This window comes from Mauremys mutica, chromosome 3 (assembly GCF_020497125.1).
Source record: "Mauremys mutica isolate MM-2020 ecotype Southern chromosome 3, ASM2049712v1, whole genome shotgun sequence".
Classification (NCBI taxonomy): domain Eukaryota; kingdom Metazoa; phylum Chordata; order Testudines; family Geoemydidae; genus Mauremys; species Mauremys mutica.
In genome coordinates, this window is record NC_059074.1 from 91,165,199 (window position 1) to 91,187,997 (window position 22,799).

At 43.0% G+C, this 22,799-nt stretch overlaps 1 protein-coding gene across 11 annotated transcripts in view; it reads right to left on the minus strand.

Moving 5' to 3' along the window:
- Positions 1 to 22,799, minus strand: part of CEP85L (centrosomal protein 85 like) — a 209,799-nt gene that overhangs the window by 158,251 nt on the left and 28,749 nt on the right. For 5 of the 11 annotated variants that reach the window (XM_045009628.1, XM_045009625.1, XM_045009626.1 and 2 more), the window contains exons 1-2: positions 5,434 to 5,458; positions 5,224 to 5,308 (exon numbers count right to left, since the gene is read on the minus strand). The exons of 2 other annotated variants lie outside the window; for them this stretch is intronic. Coding sequence is in view for 1 of the 9 variants with exons in the window: in XM_045009618.1 (XP_044865553.1) it covers positions 11,533 to 11,596 (64 nt within the window). In the remaining 8 variants the exon portion in view is untranslated. Of the gene's footprint in view, positions 1 to 1,203; positions 1,356 to 5,223; positions 5,359 to 5,433; positions 5,459 to 11,532; positions 11,612 to 22,799 lie in introns of those variants that run through there. 4 more of the 11 variants (XM_045009624.1, XM_045009623.1, XM_045009618.1 and 1 more) reach the window with 4 other exon arrangements.

The following is a 22,799-nucleotide window of genomic DNA, read 5'->3' on the forward strand; positions in this document are numbered from 1 at the left end:
TTATAGATTTGGTTTTACACTGTATTTGTGTACACTTCCTACACTGGGCCCTCTGTGTATACAGCCAATTGTTGAAGTCGAACAAGACATGTTGTACATGAACAGCTGAGTCCAGCATCAGAAGACCACTTAGACCCCCAAGTCAGTGTCCAAATTTAGCCCTTTCCCAGGGATTGGCTTTATTGATAACTCAAAGACACCACCACAACATAAACCTGTGCCCAAGTGTCCTCTCGTAGCCTGGCCATTCCTAGGGTTTCCCTCCAGAGCCTCCTCTGTCCTAGCACCTTAATTCCTTCTCTTTAAAGAGCCAGTCCCACCTCCCTATATACAGGGTGGAGTTAATCATCATGTCTACTATGAGTCAGTCAACAAAACTTCAGTAGTTTTATAGAAGGTTCTCACACTTGCTAACAGAGCGAATCATAGAAGAACTCTTGCTACCCTGGTGCACTGGATTTGGGGAAAAGAGAATAAAGACACCCCTCTTCTTCATTATAAGCAAAGGTATATAAATAACCTTGACTGTAAAGAACAGCCATGTAAAAATGGGATGTAGGGAGGTGTATTACAATTGGTCAATAATTTTCAAATTTTCACATTTTTCAACTAGCAGTGATATGCACTATACGCAAAGAGGGATCCACTTAAAGATCTACCTAGCCAATGTCTAAAAGTCTCAGGTCCATGACTGTTCAAGAGGAAGCTCCAGTACCTCTCATCATAGATAGGATCTAAAAGTGGGACTCAACACTTCCATATCTGAGTGCAAGGGACAAAATCCTGGCCCCATTCAAGTCACTTGGAGCTTTGAGATTGACTTGAATGGGGCCAGGATTTCACCCTACAATTTTAACAAAGCACCAATTTTCTTTACACTTGCTATGGTGCATTTGGAATGAAATCCTTTCCTCAGCACTTAGCCAAAGTGAGAAAGCCGCTAGGGAATTTCAAAGGGGAAAAAGAGACATGCATGAAGAAATGCTCCCAAGCTACAGAGTAGGAACAGAATCAATTCAGGACTCCCACTCCAACCCAATAACTGAAGTATTCTCTGTGGGCGAGTCCTGACAGGCAAAAAAGGGTTTATTTTTTAATCACATTAGCTTAACAGGATTGAACATCCCTGTTAAGACATAGGGGAAAACTAGACTACAACACAGCCAGCTAACACAGCTCCAAAAGACATTAGCAGTACCTTACCTGGGCATTCCAATTGTGTTCAACGAAGATGATTTAAACACGCACACTTTTTGTTTGTCATGACAGGACCTGGGACTCAACAGCTCCACTCCAATCCACTGCATGCCAGCATCCTGGAAGCCCCATGGAGCCAGGATAAACATTCAGTTTTCCTTTGAACAACAGCGTCAAAGGGCTTGCTTACTTTTGATGGTAAATATTCCCCTTAGCCCCACCTTACCCCACCCAGGGTACTCTCCAGGCTACCAACAGCTACTACTTTTCCTCTGCGTTCTCAACTGTTTAATGGTTTTATATACAGTAAAATCTTCTATATGATTTAATGATGATTCTTCTGATACAATGACCATACCAAGCCCTTGTTCTATTTACATCAAAAGGAGCTGTGCATGAAGATACAGAACATCATGAATATAAGAGTAGAAGTGTTAGCCCTATTTTCCATATCACTTTTGCTAGAAAGATTTTTTTTTAAATAAAGTGGTAAATATTACCGCCCTGTGTGATGTCGAGCTAGATCACCATCCCTTTGAGCTTCTACCCACAGATACTTTCATCCTCTGATTAATATGAGTCATAGAATTCTGTATAAAGTTAAGTCTCTTTTGCATTAATTCTCAACTATAAAACAAGTCTCCTAAGGATCAGGATTGTTCATACATATGGATAACTTTGTTGCAGAGCAGGAATCCAAGAAGAGCTGCCATTTTTAAAGAAAACCAATCTTGAAAAGCTGCTCAATTTACCCGGAAACATATTTGAAAAAGTTGCAGCTTCCAACACCATCTAGACATGCCATATCGCAAAAAGAGTAAACCAGACACCAAAATCTGGATAACTAATGATAAACATCTCATACAAGGTTTCTGAGAGACTCAGGAATGATTCTTCCTTGGATATTGCATGTTAAGACTCTTCGATGAATTAAAAGCTGAAAATTATGTTTGTTCCAATAAGCAAAAAGGATTTTTGTTACATAGATCATATCATAAGAACTGGCAAAAGTATTGAACAAAATGCTTATTTATAAGCCTATCCACAAGCTTCCATGCATTATAAATGAATTTGGATTTGGAAATTCATGGCCTCTGTCACTACATGTGCAGAAGGGGAACATGTGCTCAGCCACTCCATGGCTGGCTAGTTTTCAGAGACACACGGTTTTGGGATTACAGGGACAGCTGCAGAAGAGAAAGTGATTAACACCACCAGCCACTCTTCTTTCTCTGGTAACTTCCCAGCTCTCTACTACCTGCTGTACAGCCCCTTCTTAAAAAAAATCCTTCTCTTGACCATGACAATAGTGCCACTCAGTCTTTAGGCTGCCTTTTCTCAGCCAAGGGTTTGTAAAAGCAGTCTGCCCTTATCACTTTAACCCCCATTCATACAATCAGGGCCCGGAGCTGGATCGTGGAGGAGCTCCATACATACAATACTATTCTGGACCAATTCCAATCTGCCAGTGCCATTGAAGCTGCCATACTCCCTGGAGTTAACATCATGTTCCTTCTTCCTACTGCTCCTCTCTCCTTATTCTCCTTGTCCTCCATGTGGGAGTCTGCAGCTGAATATCTACTTCCAGAAGTCACAACATGGACTGTAGTGGTGAACCAAATCGGTGTGAAGAGGCTATTGGAAAGACTCATGTAGTTTTAAGATCTGATTCATCCTCCCTCTTGCTGCAGGAGTTTTTGCACCAGGTGAAACTTGAGGGACTAGTGCACCTCAACAAGGGAAATTCTTCCCAGGGGAGGACAGGTAGCATATGCACTATTGCCCTTTCTACACTGTTCACATACTTGCCACATGGCAGCAGAGGTCACAGGTGAATGACATCAGGAAGAGGCAGCTCCTCCCAGGTCATGCCTCTGGGGGCTATTCAATTGACAAATGCTGGAAAATCAGTAGGATGCTGAATATTCTGGCAGCAGAGCCAGCTGACAGACAACCAGCTATTTTGGAGAATGCTAACTTGGATCCCAAATCCTTAGATCCTTCTACCTAACCTTCCACAGGCAGCTATGCAGGGTAATTAATTGTCAGGTACAGCAGAGCAAATGGCCAGGACCCATACAAGGTTGGTCACAGCTCTAAGTATATTTGCATGAATTCTTCAACCCCTACTTCTGACCCTTTATAGGTTCCAATGATTGAGTGGCTGAGCAAATGCTTTGTAGCTCTGCCTGTGCCAGTCTGACCATCCTCAAATTAGCCAGGCCAGCAAAAATCTCCCCTACAGGGAAGTAAGGGGCCTCTACACCCCTCAAGCTTAGGTTCTGCATATTTTCTAATAACTTACCAGAGGTTCTCAAACTGTGGTCCGTGGATGAGCTCCATTCAGGTGACCCACACAGTTCCCGCTAAAGTGCGCGCCTGGATGGCCACACATGAGAAAATGAAGGGCCACCCACCTAATTAGTTGAGCCACACAGGCGTGGCTCCACTAATTAGGTGCCTGGACCCTGGAGAAGACGCACATGTAAGGTGAGGTGGTGGCCTTGGGGAGAATAGCAGGTAGGTGGGAGGGGGCAGCGGGATGAGAAGAGGAGGCAGGGGGGAATTTGGGACGTGCAGGGCTGTGGCAGCCAGAGAAAGAGGTGACTTTCCAGGGCTGCAGCTGCTGGGGAGAGATGGCCCTCTTTCCCAGCTCCAGCTCTGTGGTTGCTGTGGCAGGGGAGATTCCCTCAGTAGCATGTGTAAGAGTTTTTAGTGTAAACTTTCAGTTCACAGCACAGTTGTGTGTCACCGAACACTTTACAACAAAGGGCAGAGTGCAAAAAAATTCTTCTTAATTACAGCTGTACAAAGTGAGCCACCATAAGAATTAACAAGTGGTTTTAACTTCTCCACTGTTAAGCCTCAAGCAGGTTGCAAGGCAGAGACAGGCTTCTAAAGAATGTGAAAGGCAGAACAGTTGATACCGCAGACAAGTGTACAACTATTCCTCTTCCTATAATAACCTATCCGCAACATACATACTCTACTTCCAACAATGGCAGCCCAACCATTTGTTCCTACAACGTCAAGTCCTTCCAGAACCATTAGATTTACAAATCTTTTTCACTTGTGCTTTCTATCAAGATGGGTTATCACTATGTTTGGCAGACACACATATGCTTTATCTGTACTATTAAAAAAAGTGGACTTCTAACACACTAGCTTACTCATGTTAAATGTTAATATCCTAATACAGAGAAGGTAAGTGCAGCTTTAACATATACTAGCTGGTTGAGGTAAATCCTAAGGTACCAGTAAGGGTTTGCTTTCACCAGCTAACAGCTGTTAAAACTACAGCTTGCCTAGTCTATTCCATGATTTTAACACGTTAGTAGTCAACATGAGTTAATAAACACCTGTTTAAACACATACATACAGATTTTTCTTACTGTAGACATAGCCGCCCAGGGCAAACCATTAATATATAGTTCTGATTTGTATAGTGAGATAACTTCACTGTATTATAACTTAATCCAATGCTTCTGAGCAGAGTATCTTAAAGAGTCACTTTAGATAGGTATTTTGTAAAAATATATAGGATTACAAAAACAAGTCCATTGCCAGATCAGGAGTTTTGAGTGTGAGTATACAATTGAAAAGATTCCTTAAACGCCACTGAGTAACAATATGACTGCTCTTATACTTTTGCATTTTGTAGAACCACCAATTCTTTGCACTCAACCTCTTAAGACATTAGTGTTTTGTAGTACAAATTCCCTTAAATATATACAGCTTTAAAATTAATGTTTTGAAAAACTATAGCTTTGAGGAGAGATGTAAGGAGTTAACAGTAACTACCATTCCAACAAGGAATCTCAGTTTACTTCACTATTACTGAGGGACAGTTTACTTCATTATTACTGAGGGACAGTAAAGAGATCGCCTCAATGTCCATTCCCATAATTGTCATACTGAGTTTGTAAACGCCGTTAATCACTCATTCTGTACTATAGCAACCTGGTTTGTGTGTGTCTGGCATAAATATGTATATGATGCCCACTCTATAGAGTGACATTAACTCACCATTTATTGCCCAGCGCGCCAAGATAAGCCTGCCTCCTTGCAGGCTTAGAGGACCATCACATCCTCAGTAGCTGAACCTGAATTACTGACGAGTAAAACTTGTTACAGAAATGAAATTACTGAATCTTTCCCCCCACCCCAACCCCCCCCAGCCCCCAAAAGAACTAAGTTTTCCCAAGTACTTCTCTCTTTTCGGTACAAACTAAGCACCTAAGTTTCATTAGTGCCACTAGGCAGTTGTGTTCAGAAACTTATAACACCAGGAAAGCTCACAGTGAGTTGCAACCTTATCACAATTTTAATTATGACATCACTAAGTAGGCTGTCTAACTCTTACACATACTAGCTTATGTATATGGTTTAAGTAAGAGAAACAAGGCAACTTCAGGGGTTTGTGGATATGAACTAATCACATTCCTAATGTATTACAAGTCATAAGACTTAGGAAGTTGTTTCTATATGATGTTAATCACACCCTTAGGAGCTTCCTTATTTCAAGTTTGTTGAGCAGGTGGCCAAACCTTCCTCAGATACAGAGACCCATGGCCGCAATAGTCCAGTTTTGGTTACTGAACTACAGTATGAACACAGATGGTCTCATTTATTTAAGGTAATAAACATACTACAAATAAATCATTAGGCAGTTGTCTAAATCCCTGCAATCACTTATATCATACTGAACGCACAGTCTGAGTGAATGATTGTTTGTCTGGTGGATACTGCTGATGCAGATGAACATTTTCACAGCCTGAAGTGTGTCATTAATTGCGTATGCAATTCAAACAATAGTCTAGAGGACTGAGCTTGGGGCTGGGAGTCAGTTTCAGAACTCCCTGTGTGGTCTTCAGCAAGTTACTAAACTCTTGCATCTCAGTTTACCCCTCTGTAAAATAAAGAGAAATTACTTATCTAACTCAGAGGTTTTTATGAGCAATAATGTTTGCAAAGAGGTCTGAAAGTGACCTACTCAAATTCTAAAAAATATTAGATTTTCAAACAATAGACAGGTGTTAACAGAACTTAGATTGACTTTAGCTTGGCAGCAGTATTTGCCATGGTGTAAATGTTTACCATTTAATCCTTGGCTATAAAGAGGCACATAGGTTTGTTTACAGATTTGTGCACAAGCTAATGTCTACTTTCATTGCAGAATGCGAAATTCCCTTAACCTGCAGAATGAAAACAATTTGGAAACGAAACAGGATGTGAGTAAAGACGTCAAAGACAGCTAGACTTTCAACATTTTCCAAAGCTTTCTGGGTATTTGTGTTGTGTATCACTGCAGATTACCTATAAAGACAATTACTTTACTGGTTCTGGAAAATAAATATGAAAGAAAACAGAATAAATTTTATCTATGCTATACCCAAACATTTAATACACACAGGGCCAAATTACTCCTTGGTGTACACTCCAGGAACTGATCTGGCCCATTGTGTTTTAAGAAAATTAAAATGAATTTATATCTTTCACAGAAAAAAAAATCTCATGATCCAGTTATATAACTAGTGATAGTGTTCCACACTCTGTATCTAATTTTTTTAAGTAGACCATGAGATTTTTCATGAAAAAAGGGGATGGTATTAGCCATCAACGTACTTTACTAAAAAAAGAATTTTTCCACGGATGTAGAATATGCTTCTAACAAAATATTATATTTTCATGGATAAACTATTCTGATCAATTTAATGTGAAGACCGATTGTGTGTCAACCAATCAAAATGCAATAACAGCTGGTCAATAATGTTGCAGTCTTCAACTCTACTGCACCAATGTGCAACAGACAAAAAGATATAAAAATCTATACCCATCACTTGGTCCAAGAGAGATATGTAACTGGGGGGGAGAGGGGCACATTGTCATAAGACAAGAATCTCCAGCTTTGAAAATAATGCCTTAACTTTTGTTTGCCAGTAAGAGACCATTATCTTATGACACCATACCGTTTCAACAGTCTCAGTCTTATTCCTTGTACCAACACAAACAATATCAGATCTGCTAACAGCAAAGTACATTGGCATTCATCATCAATTTTGAATCAGAATGGCTGTGCACCTCTAACTACACTCCTTTCGTTTGCTACCCTATACTATTTATGGACACACTTAACTGCAGCAGTTTCTTCAGTCTGTGTTGGAAATTTTTTTTCAGAGATCAGAACTCAAAGGTTGCACTTGACCTTTATCTTCTGTTCATTTTCTAATTAAGCATGCATGTCATTCTGTGTTGTGCCAAACTATACATTTGTGTTTAAAAACTGCATTTCATATAATAGAAGAGAGCCAAAGTCCCTTTTTATTTAACTCAGATTATTCCAAAAGCACAACACTGGTGGGGGGGGGGGGAAGAGGAGGATGGAAATCAGACAGTGAAGTAATTTATAGAATATTGCAGACACAGTTGAGATAAAGATTATCGGAACTGAGATTTGCTGAACAAACATGAGTAAACCCTTCATCCATTCATGTACTAAAGGATACTGGACGGTTGATTCAAACACAGAAACAGAACATTCAATTTAAGTTTAGCCTAAACCAAATGACTTCCCAGTGCAGACACAATGGGTATGTCTACAATGCAATGTAAGCTCAGGGTGAATAGAACTCAAGTTAGCAGACCCTGGGTTTGCTATCCTAGGGCTTGAACATTTTACACGCATTTGTAACCCCAGGTTAGGAATTCTTGAACTCTGGGTCTCCAACCTGGGGCTCCAGCATCTACATTGCATTATGCAGCCCCAAGTCCAACCACCCATATCCCAGATTTCCTAGAAGCCTCCCAAAATGAGGCTGCCCTAGCCCTTGGTTCGTGGCGCAGCGTGGGAAAACTTGACTGTTCAGTGAACAATGAAATTCTTCTTCTTTCGTATGGCTTGGGTAGGTAGCCATGACTACAAATTTATATCTAAGTCTGATAGCCAGCACATTGCCACAGCAGTGAGCTGGTGAATGTCCTTCAGGCCCCCGGCAAACGAACGAAGAGAAGACTCAGATATGATGTGCTCCATCGTCTGTGCCTGGTGACCACAGTCGCATACAGGTGTTTGCCTCATTTTCCATTTAAAGAGGATTTGTCCACATCTCCCATGAGATGTCCTGATGCAATTCAAGCTGCACCAGTATTTCTGACATAAATCAAAATCCAGCGGTACCTCAACAGGATCAACAACGAGCTGTTTGTTTTGAGCAGTCAAAATGCTCCATGTGACCCTCCACTGAGCCTCAGCATCGAAGGTAGGTGTAAGGGTCTTGATACAGTTCCATAGAGGGTTGCGGGATTTTAATCTCATCTTTGGCAGGTTCTGCAGGTCATTGTGCAGCGAGATCCTCGCATTTGCATTGACATGGTTAAGAAAATGAGATGTCTGAACAGCTCTTCTAATCTGTGGAGGCTGGATGTGAGATAGGACTGGGAGCCAGTCAACTGGAGCCAATTTGAGCATCACTGACACTATGTGCATACTATTATTGAGTTGAGTGTAAAGGAGTTTAGTGTGACTGCTGAGAGACCACACTGGCTCACAATATTCAGCTGCAGAATATACTGACCTCCCAGTGAAGGTAGTAACGATTATACTTCCTCAAACCGCCCTTTTCAGGACCAAAAAAGAACAGTTGGCCAGTCCTCCAAGTATACCAATTTAATGTAGAAGGGATGTCCTGGGGAAAAGGACAATGAAATCCAGCCTGTGAGATGGTGGAATACTTTTGGCAGACTCCCAAAGCACAAGTCCAAAACCTGGATCCCAGCTTCACTCAGGCTCAGACCCTTCACCCTCAGGGGATCCTGAGACTGAGCCCTGGGTTAGCACGATTTGTGTATAGACAGAAGGGGAGTTAAGTCTGAGCCCGAGTTTGAATTCTGCGATTAGACTGCAGTGTTCACATAGCCAGTAAGGGCCTGATCCAAAGCCCACTGAAGTGAATGGAAAGACTCCCATTAACAGGATTAGGTTTTGTATCGGGCCCTAAGTTTAGTGATCATAACAACCGATATTATACACTGTCCAAGTACTGTTATTTGTACCACCGGATTTCAAATAATTATGGCCACTTTCTCAAAGCTGCCAAGTTCCTGCAGTTCCAAAGGAATCCACAGGTACTCAGCCCTTCCAAAATTTAGGCCCTGGGCTGTTTTCTCTTTTAATTTTATGTAGAATATGACAACTTTTCCTATCAAAAGAATAGATAACTAGACAAAAGCATAACTAAGCCTTAGCAAATTATGTTATACATAGTTTTAAAAGATTAATAATTCTTGCTACCAGTAAAGAAATAACAGCATCTTCTTTCATATTACTGTGAGCACACATTGGACTATTTGTGGAGGTTCAGGCAGCTGGTAGAAATATCTTATATTTTCAAGCAAAAACATGTCAGCTCAAAAGCAAACAATATTGCTATTTAACTATGCCAACTATTTATATACCATTTAATGAAAGAGACAGATGTTTTGCAACAATGCTGCAATTCCAAAATTAAAACTATGCATCTCAATTTTGAAACTAACACAGTAGGCTGATTTCAATGAAATTATTTGCAAATTACACCAATGTAGAAGAAAGCAGAATTTATCCCTTTGACACTGATGTATTAATCTAGCCTAGGGAGCAAAATCATGACGATTTTACTTGAAAAGGAACTGCATGATTTTGCTCCCCCTTCTAGAAATCTGTCTAAAGCGCTCTGCAGTCAGTCCATTTATTTTATTTGCCAGGAGATAGAGGGCCCAATCCCGAAAGCCCTTGCTCCTATGAGTTGTCCTATTCATGAGATCGATACACTACAAAATCATCTCTAAAAGTTCAATTCTAAATATTAATCAGCCTGAAAAAGTCTTGCCAATTGCAGAAACTCAGAGTTCAAATGCAGGCCAGAAACAGTTATGAAAGTGACATTAAAATTAAAGGTCCAAAACCATGTTAAAAAAAAACTGGCTAAAATGTTGGTTGTAGTCCAAATCTGAAATAAGAACCATGCAGACAGACAACGATATCTATCGTTTAGGTCCTTCATCCTCTAGGGTGAATGAAGGAAAAGCAGATTATTTAGATAAGATCAGCTTTTGTCATCACCTCTATGTTCCAACTAACTAAATAACCAATGATACAAAAAAAGGGGTATCTGAAAACTACATTTGTATAATCTATAACAGTTAGTTCTCCTGCAACCGTGGGCAGTTTATATTTATATCCCTAAATCCAGCTAATTAGAGATATAAAATAGCTACCAATGTTGCAAAAGAATGATAGTATTTTCAAGTGCCCAACAGCCATATACAGTGTGTTCCCAGCACTGTGACCAAACTGTTCCACATTAATAATAAAAAAAATGGGTACTTTACTGGACACAACACAACGTCATTTCAGCAATCAGCACAAGAAGAATCAAGGGGATCACATAGTGCATTGTTTAATTACAAATAGAGATATACAACACATCTAAACACAATGAGCCAGCTTCTTCTCTGGTGTAAATCCACTGATTTCAAGAAAACTGGCCTTCCCTTATTCTCATCCTTTTACAATCTAAAAACACTTTAAATTGAATTACACCAGGGATGAATTTGGCCAAGATACCATATATCCTGAAAAGTTATACTACCGAAAAAACAACTGACCCAGAGGTATCACTATGTTTCCAGTCACTGTACCAGTGCTGACTCAATTATACTCAGTGACTAAAGATTCATTACCTAGATCTTTTCTTGCCATGTGCAAAGAAGTACAGATGTGCAATAAGGACTCTTCCTCTAACCCCCAACTTGTCTCTCTCCCTTTTCAGCAAAACAAGTGAGGTATCTGGTGGGGAGAGGGGGTTTTTTTAGTCGCAGATTTAAAAGCAATTATGATCAGCCCTAAATATAGCCCCGAGCTAATTGCATTTCCTCAGCTCAAATGGCTCCCTTAAATGCCCCTCTACACAGAGCAGCCTGTTTGCAAACGCACCACCAGAAATTAGTTGCACTGACCTTCTGCCACCTCCCCAAAACTATTATTCTCCCCTCCACCGCCATCCTTTTGCAACTGTTTCTGAAGCACAACCGAACCGATTGGTTGTGGGGCCGGGTGTGCCCCAATGCCAGACCACTCTCCCGGCCATCTGTTTAACCCGGCAGCGGGGAGAGAAGGAGCCGTGCCTGGGGGGTACTGGTTGCTCTCTGCAAACCCGGCGCGGTGCCCAGATGTCACCGGGCAGCGCGGGGTTGCCGCTAGGCAGGGGCCGCCCCGGGTGGAGGAAGGGTCCGGGCGAGAGGGAGGGCGGCAGGCAGGCAGGCAGGGATGGATGCGCGGCCGGGCGGGCTCCTTACCGGCTTTGTAGCTGCGCAAGCCGCCGCCGTCCCCGAGCTCAGGGAGGATCCTGCTGCCCCACATGGTGCCGGGGCCCCGAGCCCAGCAGCGCCGCGAGCTTCCCCGCCTTGCGCCGCGGGGCCCGGCCAGCAGCGGGCGGACGCGGCCGGGCAAGCGGAGCGAAGGCGCCGGCGCCGCGGCCGGGGGGCTACTGGGCTGCTCTCGCCGCGCTGCCTCCCCGCTCCGGCCCGGGGGCAGCCGCGGCCATGGCGCGGGCAGGGGTCGGGCTCTCGCCGCCTCCTCGCGGGGCGCAGCAGCAGCGGCGACAAAACTTGCTTTATGCGGGGCCGCCTCCTCCTGCGCGGCCGGCAGCGGGGCGGAGCCAGGGGCGGGAGCCCCGCAGATGCTGATGCTGCTTCTCGGGCGCTGAGCCGCTTGCATAACCCGGCCCAGGGGGAGGGGGCGCAGGCGGAGCAGCCCAGCGGCCGCGGGGAGGGTGACAGGGGAGGGAGTCCTGTGATCATCGACCGGGGCGGGGCTACCGCTATGCCCCACCCCGCCGTCCCACATACATATCTGTCTATCTAGATTTCCCCCATAGGATACCCGCTGTACCCGCTCAGCTATCCCTTATCCCCTCTCTGCCCCTTCCCCCCTGTCCAGTCCTGGATTTCATATCTACAGCCTGGGAGCCTTCAAATCCCATCTGCGTTTCATGGAGCGGGTGCCTTTTTATTTTTTACAAGACCTCAAACTTAAATTCAGCTTAATTTACCTTACAGGACAAAGAGAACTGGAAAACTCCAGGACTGTATATTCCCAGTCCTTCCTCTGCACTCCCCAAACATTTCCACTGCCTTCTGCCCCCCAAAGATCTCATCTATATTCCTCACATAGTTTGTATAGGATCAGGGAGAATTAAAAGGACAGCCGCATGGGTGAAATCTGAATACAGAAGGATCTGAAAACCGATTCTCTCCTGTATCTTCCCAAACAAGTTACCAAGAAGAACCTTGCCAGGTGCATGGAGAGAGTAGTAGTATGAACTTGGGATGATATTGGGAGAAGCTGATGATTAATTTGCAGTGTGGGGTTGCACCAATGTATCGGACATTCCCAAAGTTGCTTCTTGCCTTTGCCTTAAGCCCCCTTCCACCGACAGCCAATACAGGCAGACTTGTAACCCCTCCAAAAAGTCCACCGTGACTAGCTACTGACCAGCACAAAGCAGAGGAGCCTACATCTCCTCCCTACTACCTAATGTATATAAATAACAATAAATGTACAGAAAAAGGATTTGTGTTATGATGACAGAACCTACCTTGGGTTTACTCCCAAGCTTGCACTAGAAAGACATTTCAGCTGCCAAATGAAAGAGAGCTACAACATTATACCTATCTCATAGAGCCGGAAGGGACCCGAAAAGGTCATTTAGTTCAGCCCCCTGCCTCCATTAGCAGACCAAATACTGATTATGCCCCAGATCCCTAAGTGGCCCCTTCAGAGATTGAACTCACAGCCGTGAATTTAGGAGGCCAATGCTCAAACCACTGAACTTTCACTGAATCCAACCCCTGCCCACTTAGAAGAGTTTATGATAATAATACATGATTACCATATACTTTTCTGCTTCAAATAGCAGAAGAAAAAAAGATGAAGACCAATAAGAATTGCAACTAATTTGGATTTATTTAAAGAACACTAAAAAGGCCCCCACAAGAATCACTAAGTGCCCTAACAATTAATTACTTACAATCACAAATATCGACCATCCAGCAGGAAAAAAATGCAAATAATGAATTAGCTCTGCCAGAAATAAATCAAAAAATGAAAACAGCCACATCCTCAGAACACAGCTTCTGCCTGCCCCCAAACCCCTGTCAAATGGCTTCACAACTGGCTGGCATATTCATTACATTGTTGTTGGTCTGCAGGAGGTGTTAGAATAAATGTATCTCAGTTGGCCCTTCTTTAAATGTGCTTCTGGAAAAAATTCAACCTGACCTCCATCAGAAATACACGTCAATAAATAAAGATGCAGAGATAGTGGTTGAGAAAAAATATTTAGCTAACACCCAGTATACATACTTTATTGGACCCATCCTCACAACAGTAGACCACTACAATCCAGACAATAGAAGTGAGGGTTTCAGACACTATGCCCTGTGATGAACACAGTATAAATGCATAGTAGCCTAAACAGAGGGTCAGATGGAACACTACAGTATGTATTCATTGGAAACATTCAAGCAAGCAACAAACCCTGTGCTTATGTAACTTCTTGCTGATCCAGTGCATTGTGTTTTTTTAAATGGTAGCTGATAAACACAAATTATCTTTTATTTTCTTATTTTAACCCATTATGGGGAATCTAATGGTTATAGATTGGACTTTAGCAAAAACACATTAATTTATCTTTCTAGGGCCCGGTCTACACTGGGGGGGGGGTGTCAAACTAAGGTACGCAACTTCAGCTACGCGAATAGCGTAGCTGAAGTCGAACTACCTTAGTTCGAACTACTTACCCGTCCTCACGGTGCGGGATCGACGTCCGCGGCTCCCCCGTCGACTCCGCCACCGCCGTTCGCGGTGGTGGAGTTCCGGAGTCAACAGGAGCGCGTTCGGAGTTCAATATATCGCATCTAGATGAGACGCAATATATCGAACTCCGAGAAGTCGATTGCTACCCGCCGATCCGGGCGGGTAGTATGGACGTACCCTAGGTGTTTGTAATGCACGTATCACAAAATAGTTTCTAAGCACTGGTTCTAGGTAGAGGCTTCTGGGCAAGTGTACATTGGCTAAAAAACAACAGATAGAATCACAGAAATGTAAGACTGAAAGAGATCTCGTTAGGTCACCTACTCCAGTCTCTTGCACTGAGGCAGGCCTAAGTATTATCTAGACCCTCCCTGACAGGTCTTTGTCTAACCTGTTCTCTAAAATCTCCACAATCTCCTTTGGTAGTTTTGTTCCAGTGCTTAACTACCCTTATAGTTAGGGAGTTTTTCCTCATGTCTAACCTAAAATCTTTCATGTTGCAATTTAAGCCCATTACCTGTTGTCTGTCCTCAGTGGTTAAGGAAAACAATTTATCATCACCCACCTCTTTATAACAGCCTTTTATGCACTTGAAGACTGTTATGTCCCCCCCTCAGTCTTCTCTTCTCCAGACTAAACAAACCCATTTTTTTAAATTTTTCCTCATAGGTCATATTTTGTAGACCTTTAATCCCGTTTTTTGTTGCTCTCCTTTGGACTTTCTCCAATTTGTCCACATCTTTCCTAAACTGTGGTGCCCAGAACTGGACACAGTATTCCAGGCCTTAACACTTCTGAGTTGACTGGAAAAATTACTTCTCGTGTCTTACTTACAACACTCTTGTTAATATATCGCAGAATGATTTTCAGGTTTTTTGCAAGAGTATTATATTGGTGACTCATATTTTGTTTGTGATCCTCTATAACCCCCAGATCCTTTTCTGCAGTACTCCTTCCTAGGAAGTCTTTTACATTTTGTATTTGTGCAATTGATTATTCCTTCCTAAGTGAATACTTTGCATTGGTCCTCACTGAATTTCACCCTCTTTATTTCAGACCATTTCTCCAGTTTGTCCAGATCATTTTGAATTCTCATTCTGTCCTCCAAATCCCTTGCAATCCCTCCCAGCATGGTATCATACACAAACTTTACAAGTGTACTCTCTATGCCATTATCCAAATCATTTAAAATGCAAATACTAAAATTGGGAAATGTCTAACCCTTTGTTCAGGCTCTCAAATAAGTCCGGTCTCCTCCTTATATACAGAGTGGGGTCCTTCACATGAGATGTTAAAAAAGGTCCTATCTACTTAAAGATCCCATAGTTCTTTGCCTAAGTGTAGGCATTTACCCCGATAATCTTTCCATAATATCTCATTTCCTGTCCAGCTTGTGCTGTTGTGCAGTGACCTGGTTTGTGCCTGAAATGACTATACATATATGCTGATGGGCTAAATCCTCCAGACCTTTTTAAGTCAAAACCCACCACAGATCAGGATGTATAGTTCCCAAAACCTACCTCACTTCTTGCACAGAGGAACCACACTGGTCACTTTTCTCCACAGCATGGAAGGTACCCAGCAAAGGACAGGATTTTCTCTTTACTGAATACTTCTCTCTAGCCAGTCTTATTATCACTAAGACTTCAAAGCACAGTACTTATAACTTGAACCACAAGTATGAATACTTCAGCCTTCTTAAAGCAACCTCAAAATAAATTGGTAAACAAATACATATCCTCTAGACAGGGCCAGTTTGAGTTTAGCCAAAACAAGGCAGCTGACTATGACAAGCAAAATTAGGACTATAATATTCTGTGCTGCTTCACAGCCATGACTGGATTTATCTCACCAGGCACAGGGACTGTACACATGCTGTACACATACACCCAACGATATCATTATACTGTGTTGATGCTGACTTGCTTGTTAAATTTAGCCAGGACAAGAGTGTGTTTATTAAAAGTAGACGATCTCTGCGTTGGTTGCAGAGCTGACTCTCCAGTATTCTACTTTTAACACATTGCCTAAGAGTTCTAATTGGGAAAAAAACCTTTCTGATCAATTTGCTTCACAATCTGTGGCCAGATAATTTAAGATAAATATATGAGAGAGAGAGAGAGAGAGAGAGAGATCAAACTACTAAACTTCAAGGAATTATTTAATTAAAAGAAGATAAAACAAGAATGAAAAAAATTATGTCATTTCACTACAAGTGTCAGTAAACTATTGCTAAGTTACCAAGGGGAAACATGGATCAATCCATATGAATATTAAATGTATTTCTGTGATGTCATAGGAAATCAAGATAAAATTCAATTGTATGAAAGATTAAGATTTAAGGTCTTGAGGAATGTGATGGGGTGTACTTGGCCTTTGCGGCTCCCTTGAGGAGGCCCCACAGTTCTCCTACACTCCACTCCAGGAAGCACCAAAGTGACAGGAAAGGAGCAGCAAAGGTGGGTCTTCCAGGCCTGCCTAGTGAGGCCTCCCGGAAGCAACCAATCAGAGTCCACAGGCTCAGATAACAGGAGCTACAGGAGAGTTCCTCTCTGGCCAAAAGAGCTTGAGGGCTTGTTTCTATTTTGTCTTAGCTGAGTTTGCAGGGAGAGAGAGGACGTAAGAACCTCAGCCTTGAGTTGGGGTGAAACTAATAAAGGCCTGGTAGGAAGAGTCCCAGCAAAGAAGCAGCAATGAAATGAAAGTGAGCTGGGCATAGCAGCTGTTTATATGGTCCCTAGCCTGAAACCTGGAATAGTAAGCAAGCCTGTGTTCCCTTGCTGGCTACAGTGGCATAAACCCCAAGAAGGAGACAGAACTTATTAGAGAGCCTGAACAAAGGATTGAATTTAAAGGGCCCAGAGCGGGGCTGAAGACCCTAGCAAGGGCATCAGAATGGTTCATTTATTGGACTTTTTACTACCCCAGAAGGAGTTCATTTGGACTTTGTGACTTGGCTGGAGGGCTAAGCCATGGAAGACCCACCACGGTCAGCTGGCAGACTGCAGGGTATGCTGGGAAGTGACAAAAGGACGGTGGTATCCCACCCTGCTGTGAAGAGGTGCTTAAGAGGTGCGTGTCCCCATTACAAAGAAGCATAGAAAAACCATTATTAAAAGTTGTAAGTGGAAATAATGCTACTTAAACAGTAGGGAAGTAATCCCATCAATTCTAGGGATTATAGAGCTCTCAGTTTTACATTGTTTGAATGGTGCTTTTTCACTCGGACATCCCAAATAAGGAGGCCTGAGTAAATCAGTGCACAGAGAAATGAAGGAATCATAATTCTTCCAATTAATATGTATTGGTAGATACAGAAAAGATTTGATGGTTTCCTGTATCACTTGTCGAAAGGTCGAAAGTTAAATTCTCTTCACCGCTTTTGGCCTCTTTCCAGCAAGTGATGGATTTCCTCAGGCAGATCAAATAAAAATCTAGAGCATGGGAGCAGCATCCTTAGTTTTGAAGAACAGATTCATATGGCAAGTATATTAAGGTGAAAATAAATGGATGATCAAATAATACTTTGTTTTGTGTTTTTTGCTTAAATTCTTTATTAATTCTTCTACATCTTCCTCCTTTTTAACTCTCTCCTAGTCGTTAACCTCTCCAAATGATTGGACATACACTTATAAAATAAACAGTTTTGTAGATATGCTCCCTGATGTGAACTTGACAATGAGAAAACTACGGTGACTAAACAGAAAATTGCAACTTTAAGAATCTACAAGAAATAGTAACAGAGAACAATAAGAGAATGTAAGGGCCAGTTATGCACAATATTCTGATCTGCAGACTGTTTCAATGGGCCCTCCATAAGGACAACTCATTCATGGAAGCCCTTGTTGAAAACTCCACTGGAGTTATGTTATTTGAGCCTTTCATAATATTGTCCCTGCTGGAATGCATTCCCAGCAGTCACCATGTCATGGCCTTTACTTAGCACAAAGTATTGGGGGGGGGGGGGAGGGAGACAAAGGCACAAACAAGAAGCAGACATAACTGCAGTAAGCGATCATTTTTCACGTATACAATTAACTATCTTCCACTGTTAGATACAAGGACAATGATGTGAATCCACAAAATATTGACTCTAATCTAAGCAATTAGGAAAAAACGAGATACAATTCCCAATGTATCAGGGATTTTGGTCAAGAATAAATGCAAAAAAGGAAAAATTGACCCACATATTAAAATGATGTTCTTACATGTCTTGAAAACTGCACAATTTGTCATATTAATATTATTTATTTTCTGGTACTGCCAGTAATATGCTAGGCAATGTTAAAGCATTAAGTCATAGGTTCTAAATGCAGAATCTAACTTAAAAATAATATTCTGCAGTGTTTTCCAGCCCTAACTTTTCACTTTTAGGCGAAGTAAAACAAACAGCCCATTAAGTAGAGATGGAAGAATTGATCTTGATTAAGTAATACAACCAACCATGTTACCAAAATCCATATTGAACATTTTCTGTGGCTTGAAAAAGTCCAGAAAAATTTTATTTTATTTTATTTTCATTTCCTCGGCTGCCTCTGCAGAAGTATCAGTCTACCATGAGGAGAAATACAGAGCGTCTGTGGCCCGAATGGAAGCATAAAGTATCAGAAATCTCACAACAAAGCTTTGCCTTGTAAGATTTTCAGATCAATTTTTTCAGAGTCAGGAGATTCAATCATTCAGATGAACAACCAGAAGTTTAGTTGCTTACCTCAAATGAACCTTTTGAAGTTTATCTATCATTATCTACAGACTCTATGCTCCGTTCCAAATACAGGTTTAGATCCTACTTGCTGTTCAAGCAAACCTCCCACTGGAGTCAAAGGGTGTTTCCTTTGTATATATGAGTGCAGAATTGGGCCCACAGTAAGTAGAAAATCACATAGCAAAATAAGGGTTTGAAACCAAACCTACTGAAATCAAAGGTAGTCTTTCCATTGACCTCAGAGGGCTTTGGATCAGATCATAAGGGAATAATGGGACAAATTCAGCTTCCATTTGCACTTGTGCTACCACACTGATACGAGTGATGCATAGGAATAACAGAACAAAATACAGTCCACTGAATGTTCAGGAAAGATGGCACTAAATGAACAGCAGAAAACATCTGTAGCTTTATTCTTGGGGGGGGGGGGCGATGGAGGGGGAGGCGGAAAGGACAAGGTACAGAATGGAACAACATATATTGGTCGGACACAAGTTCTAATCCACAAACCAAAAAAGTCCAGATGCAACTTTCTAGGCTGAAGGTCCATGCATTATAATTTACTTAATGTGGAATAAAAGACATCACATTTTCTACCAGGTTCATAGTTTTACATGAAGTATACAAAACATTCAAGAGGGTCCCTATGACAAGATTGAAGGGTGGCAAACTCTTGTCCACTGAAAGTTATAGCCATTGCCAGCCTCGAAAGTAAGAGGCTGGTCACTGAAACACTCTCCTGCATGACATCGCAGACTAACCATCACAAACCAGTCCTCCCCAATCTAATCTGTAACTTCCCTTCAGATCACCATGGCTATTGGTAAAGTGGGTGGGAATTTATCTGACAGTGGTGCATAGCTAATTACCAGACCATCAAGGCCCTTACTGGAGAAGATGTCCTGGCTTGAAAAGTAAATTCTATTGATCCATGTGTCTTCAGTGATACTACCTGCAAAGAAGGATTTGGAGTATGTGGAATATAAGAAGCCATGATAGGATGACAGGAACAACTGTATAATTAATTACAGCCACTAACACATCAGGACGAGTTTTAAAAGGAGCTTAACTTCAAAGGAGCTCTTTTGAAAATCTGGACACTTATTTTGATGTGTAAATGGGAGCTTGGCTCTTTTGAAAATTTGGCCATTATGCTCGTCTCACTTCCACCCAATAAAGCTAGTTGCATATCATTTCCTGAGATTTGGCTGTCAATCCTACAGCAGTATGATTAGCAACAAAGCAGTAGGCTTGGCTATGTTTACTTTTAATTGCTGAAATCAGCTAGATCAATCTAAGTGTGGCATAAATTAAGGCACTAGTGACTCTGGGAAGTGGAATCTGCACATCATGGCCTGCTCCTGGCTTGTCCAGAGTGAGGGAAGCAAAAAGTCTTTCCTCTCATTTTGTCTTCCATGCAGACATTGGCAACAATTGCAGCCCCTGGAGCTACTCTGAATGAAAGGACTCCTTAGGGCTAGCAATCCTGTTGTCACTACAAAAAAAGGTGAGGTGAGGATATTGTGGAGCTAGCTGGCCATGAAGGCGTGTGTGCATACTGCAACCTCCAGAGAGGTAGGGTAGTAAAAATAATAAAATACTATTTATAATAGTAAATAGCTTTTCATCAGTAAATTCCAAAGTGCTTTCCAATCTTTCAATGTATTTATCTTCACGACACTCATATGAAGCAGGGAAGAATTATCCTCACTTGGTTAGAAAGTTTTTCTCAATATCTAGCTGTCGTGGGGTAGGTACAGTCCATCTCATGTGCCAGGTTACGTGGGGTGAGAAGAAGGGGGGAAAAATCTATATAGCAGCCAGTTAGGTCCTGTGTTTGTGACCCTGACTATAAAATGTGTCAGTATGGCCTCATGGCCAGAGTCAATACCATTTACCCATACGGGTACCAGGAGTTTAGCCGGGCCCTTTTCCCAAGCCTGGTGGTCTGCTGTCCACACCTGTCCATAGGCAGAATCCATAAAGGGATATTCTCTCCAAAAGTGCCCTTCTTACCTACTCTCATAGCAGTGGTCCTTAGGCATTCCAGTGCGTGCGCAGAGTCCAGGAGTCTCTGATTTACTTGGGGAAGCTTCTTCCCCCCTCAGGGTAGGATGCGTTGCCCAGCTCCCACGAGTGGTCAGTGGGGGCCCAGTGGTGTTACGTTTTTTCCAAGATCTCACTACCTCAGGCCTCAATTGCTTGTGATCGGGATTCCGACTCCACCCCAACTGTACACTCTGGTTTGGGGATTTGTCGCTCTGATCCTTCCATGGCCAGGTAATCCTCCATTAGCGAGACAGCTTTGGACAGGATAGTGGGGCGGTGGCATCGCACCCACTCTCTTCCCCCTGCCGGCAGTATCTGCATGAATTGTTCTAGGGCCACGGCTTCTGCTATCTGGGGCCTGGTAAAGTTCTCAGGGCTTAGCCATCTCCAGCAATAGTCCTGCAAGTGCTGGGCCACGGCCTGTGGTCAAGCTCCAGGCAGGTACCGTTCTTTGTGGAAGCGCTGGCAGTAGGTCTCCGGGCTAATGCCACTGTAATCTAATATGTCGGCTTTTACTCAGGAGTAATCCAAGGCTTTGTGAGGATCAAGGTTGTGGTAAGCATTCTGCACCTGGCCAGTCAGATAGGGGGCCAGCAGGGTGTCCCAGTGTTCTGGGGGCCAACCGGCAACCATCACAACCCATTCAAAGGTGATGAGGAATGCCTTGGGTTCGTCACCAGGCCCCATCTCGGTTAGGCGCACTGGCAGTTCTGCAAGGTGGGCCCCCAGCCCAATCCAGGCAATAAAGCAGCCCTTTCTCTCAGGGCAGCATGGCCTAATGGCTGGAGTTAATAAGTGCATCCAATTCTGGTGTACTGTGTGGCCTATTGGAGAAGTAGGGCACCCCTGTAGGGGAACTTGGGCCCTCCCTGCTCCTGAGTCCCAGCACAGGGCCCTGGCAGTGGTGGGGATGCTCATCACCGAGTGAGCGGGGATCCCCCTGAAACATGCTGATTGGTTCCCCAGTTCACTCATCAGAGAAAAGTCTAAGTCCCCTGGCTGCTTCCTATCCTTTCTCCCTCAGAGATGCTCCATGGTTCGCATGGGTCTCTTGGCTCCTCAAGTGGCATAGCTCCTGCCAGCATGGTCTCTTCTCTGGGCTTGTCAGGAAGCCTGGAGCCCATCTGGAACTCAGCGTGCTGTGGCTTTGTAGTCAGGGCCTGTGGCAGCTCCTTGGAGAGAGCTTGCAGTCTGCAACTTGCCCCTTCAGCAGCCTGCCCAGACTGCGTTGGGCTGCTTCCTTTTATACTCTGCTGAGCATGCCCAGTAGAGTTGGAGGGGCGGGGCTTCCTCAGCCTGCAAAGCACAGTTAACCCTTTCAGGGCTGGTTCGGGATAGGCTAGTGTGATGGGTTGTACCTAACTCTAAGGACAGTTAAGCACTGGAATAGACTTCCAAGGGAGGCTGTGGAATTCCCATCGCTGGAGGTTTTTAAGAACAGGTTAGACAAACACCTGGTAGGGACACTCTAGGTGTAGTTGGTCCTGTCTCAGCATAGTGGCTGGACTAGATGAGTTCAGGGTCCCTCCTAATTCTAAATTTCTATTTTAAAGGTGGAAAACTGAGGCACAGTGAAATGCCCAAAGTCACACAGAATGTTAGTGCCAGAGCAGGAAACTGAACCCAGGTTTCTGAGGTCCTAGACTAGTTCTCTATCCATTGGAGTATCCTTTCTTCCTCTCCATACCTTGTAGGTGTGCTCCCCAGGAGTTCTGGGAGGCACTGTGACTCAAGACTCAAAAGACTTTCTCCCCCAGGTGCAGTGCAACTCCCGATGGGCTCCTACTCCGAGCTAGGCCATAACGGCAGAATCTGGTCTAAAATTTCTTCCCTACTCTCATTTGGTTATCTCCTTTTATTAGAAACTAAATAATAAAATTCTGCACTTTTGTAGCACTTTTTATCCATTCATCTCAGAGCACCTCACAAAGAAGAGTAAGTATCATTATTCCCATTTCACAGATGATGAAAATGAGAGGCACAAAAGTCTAG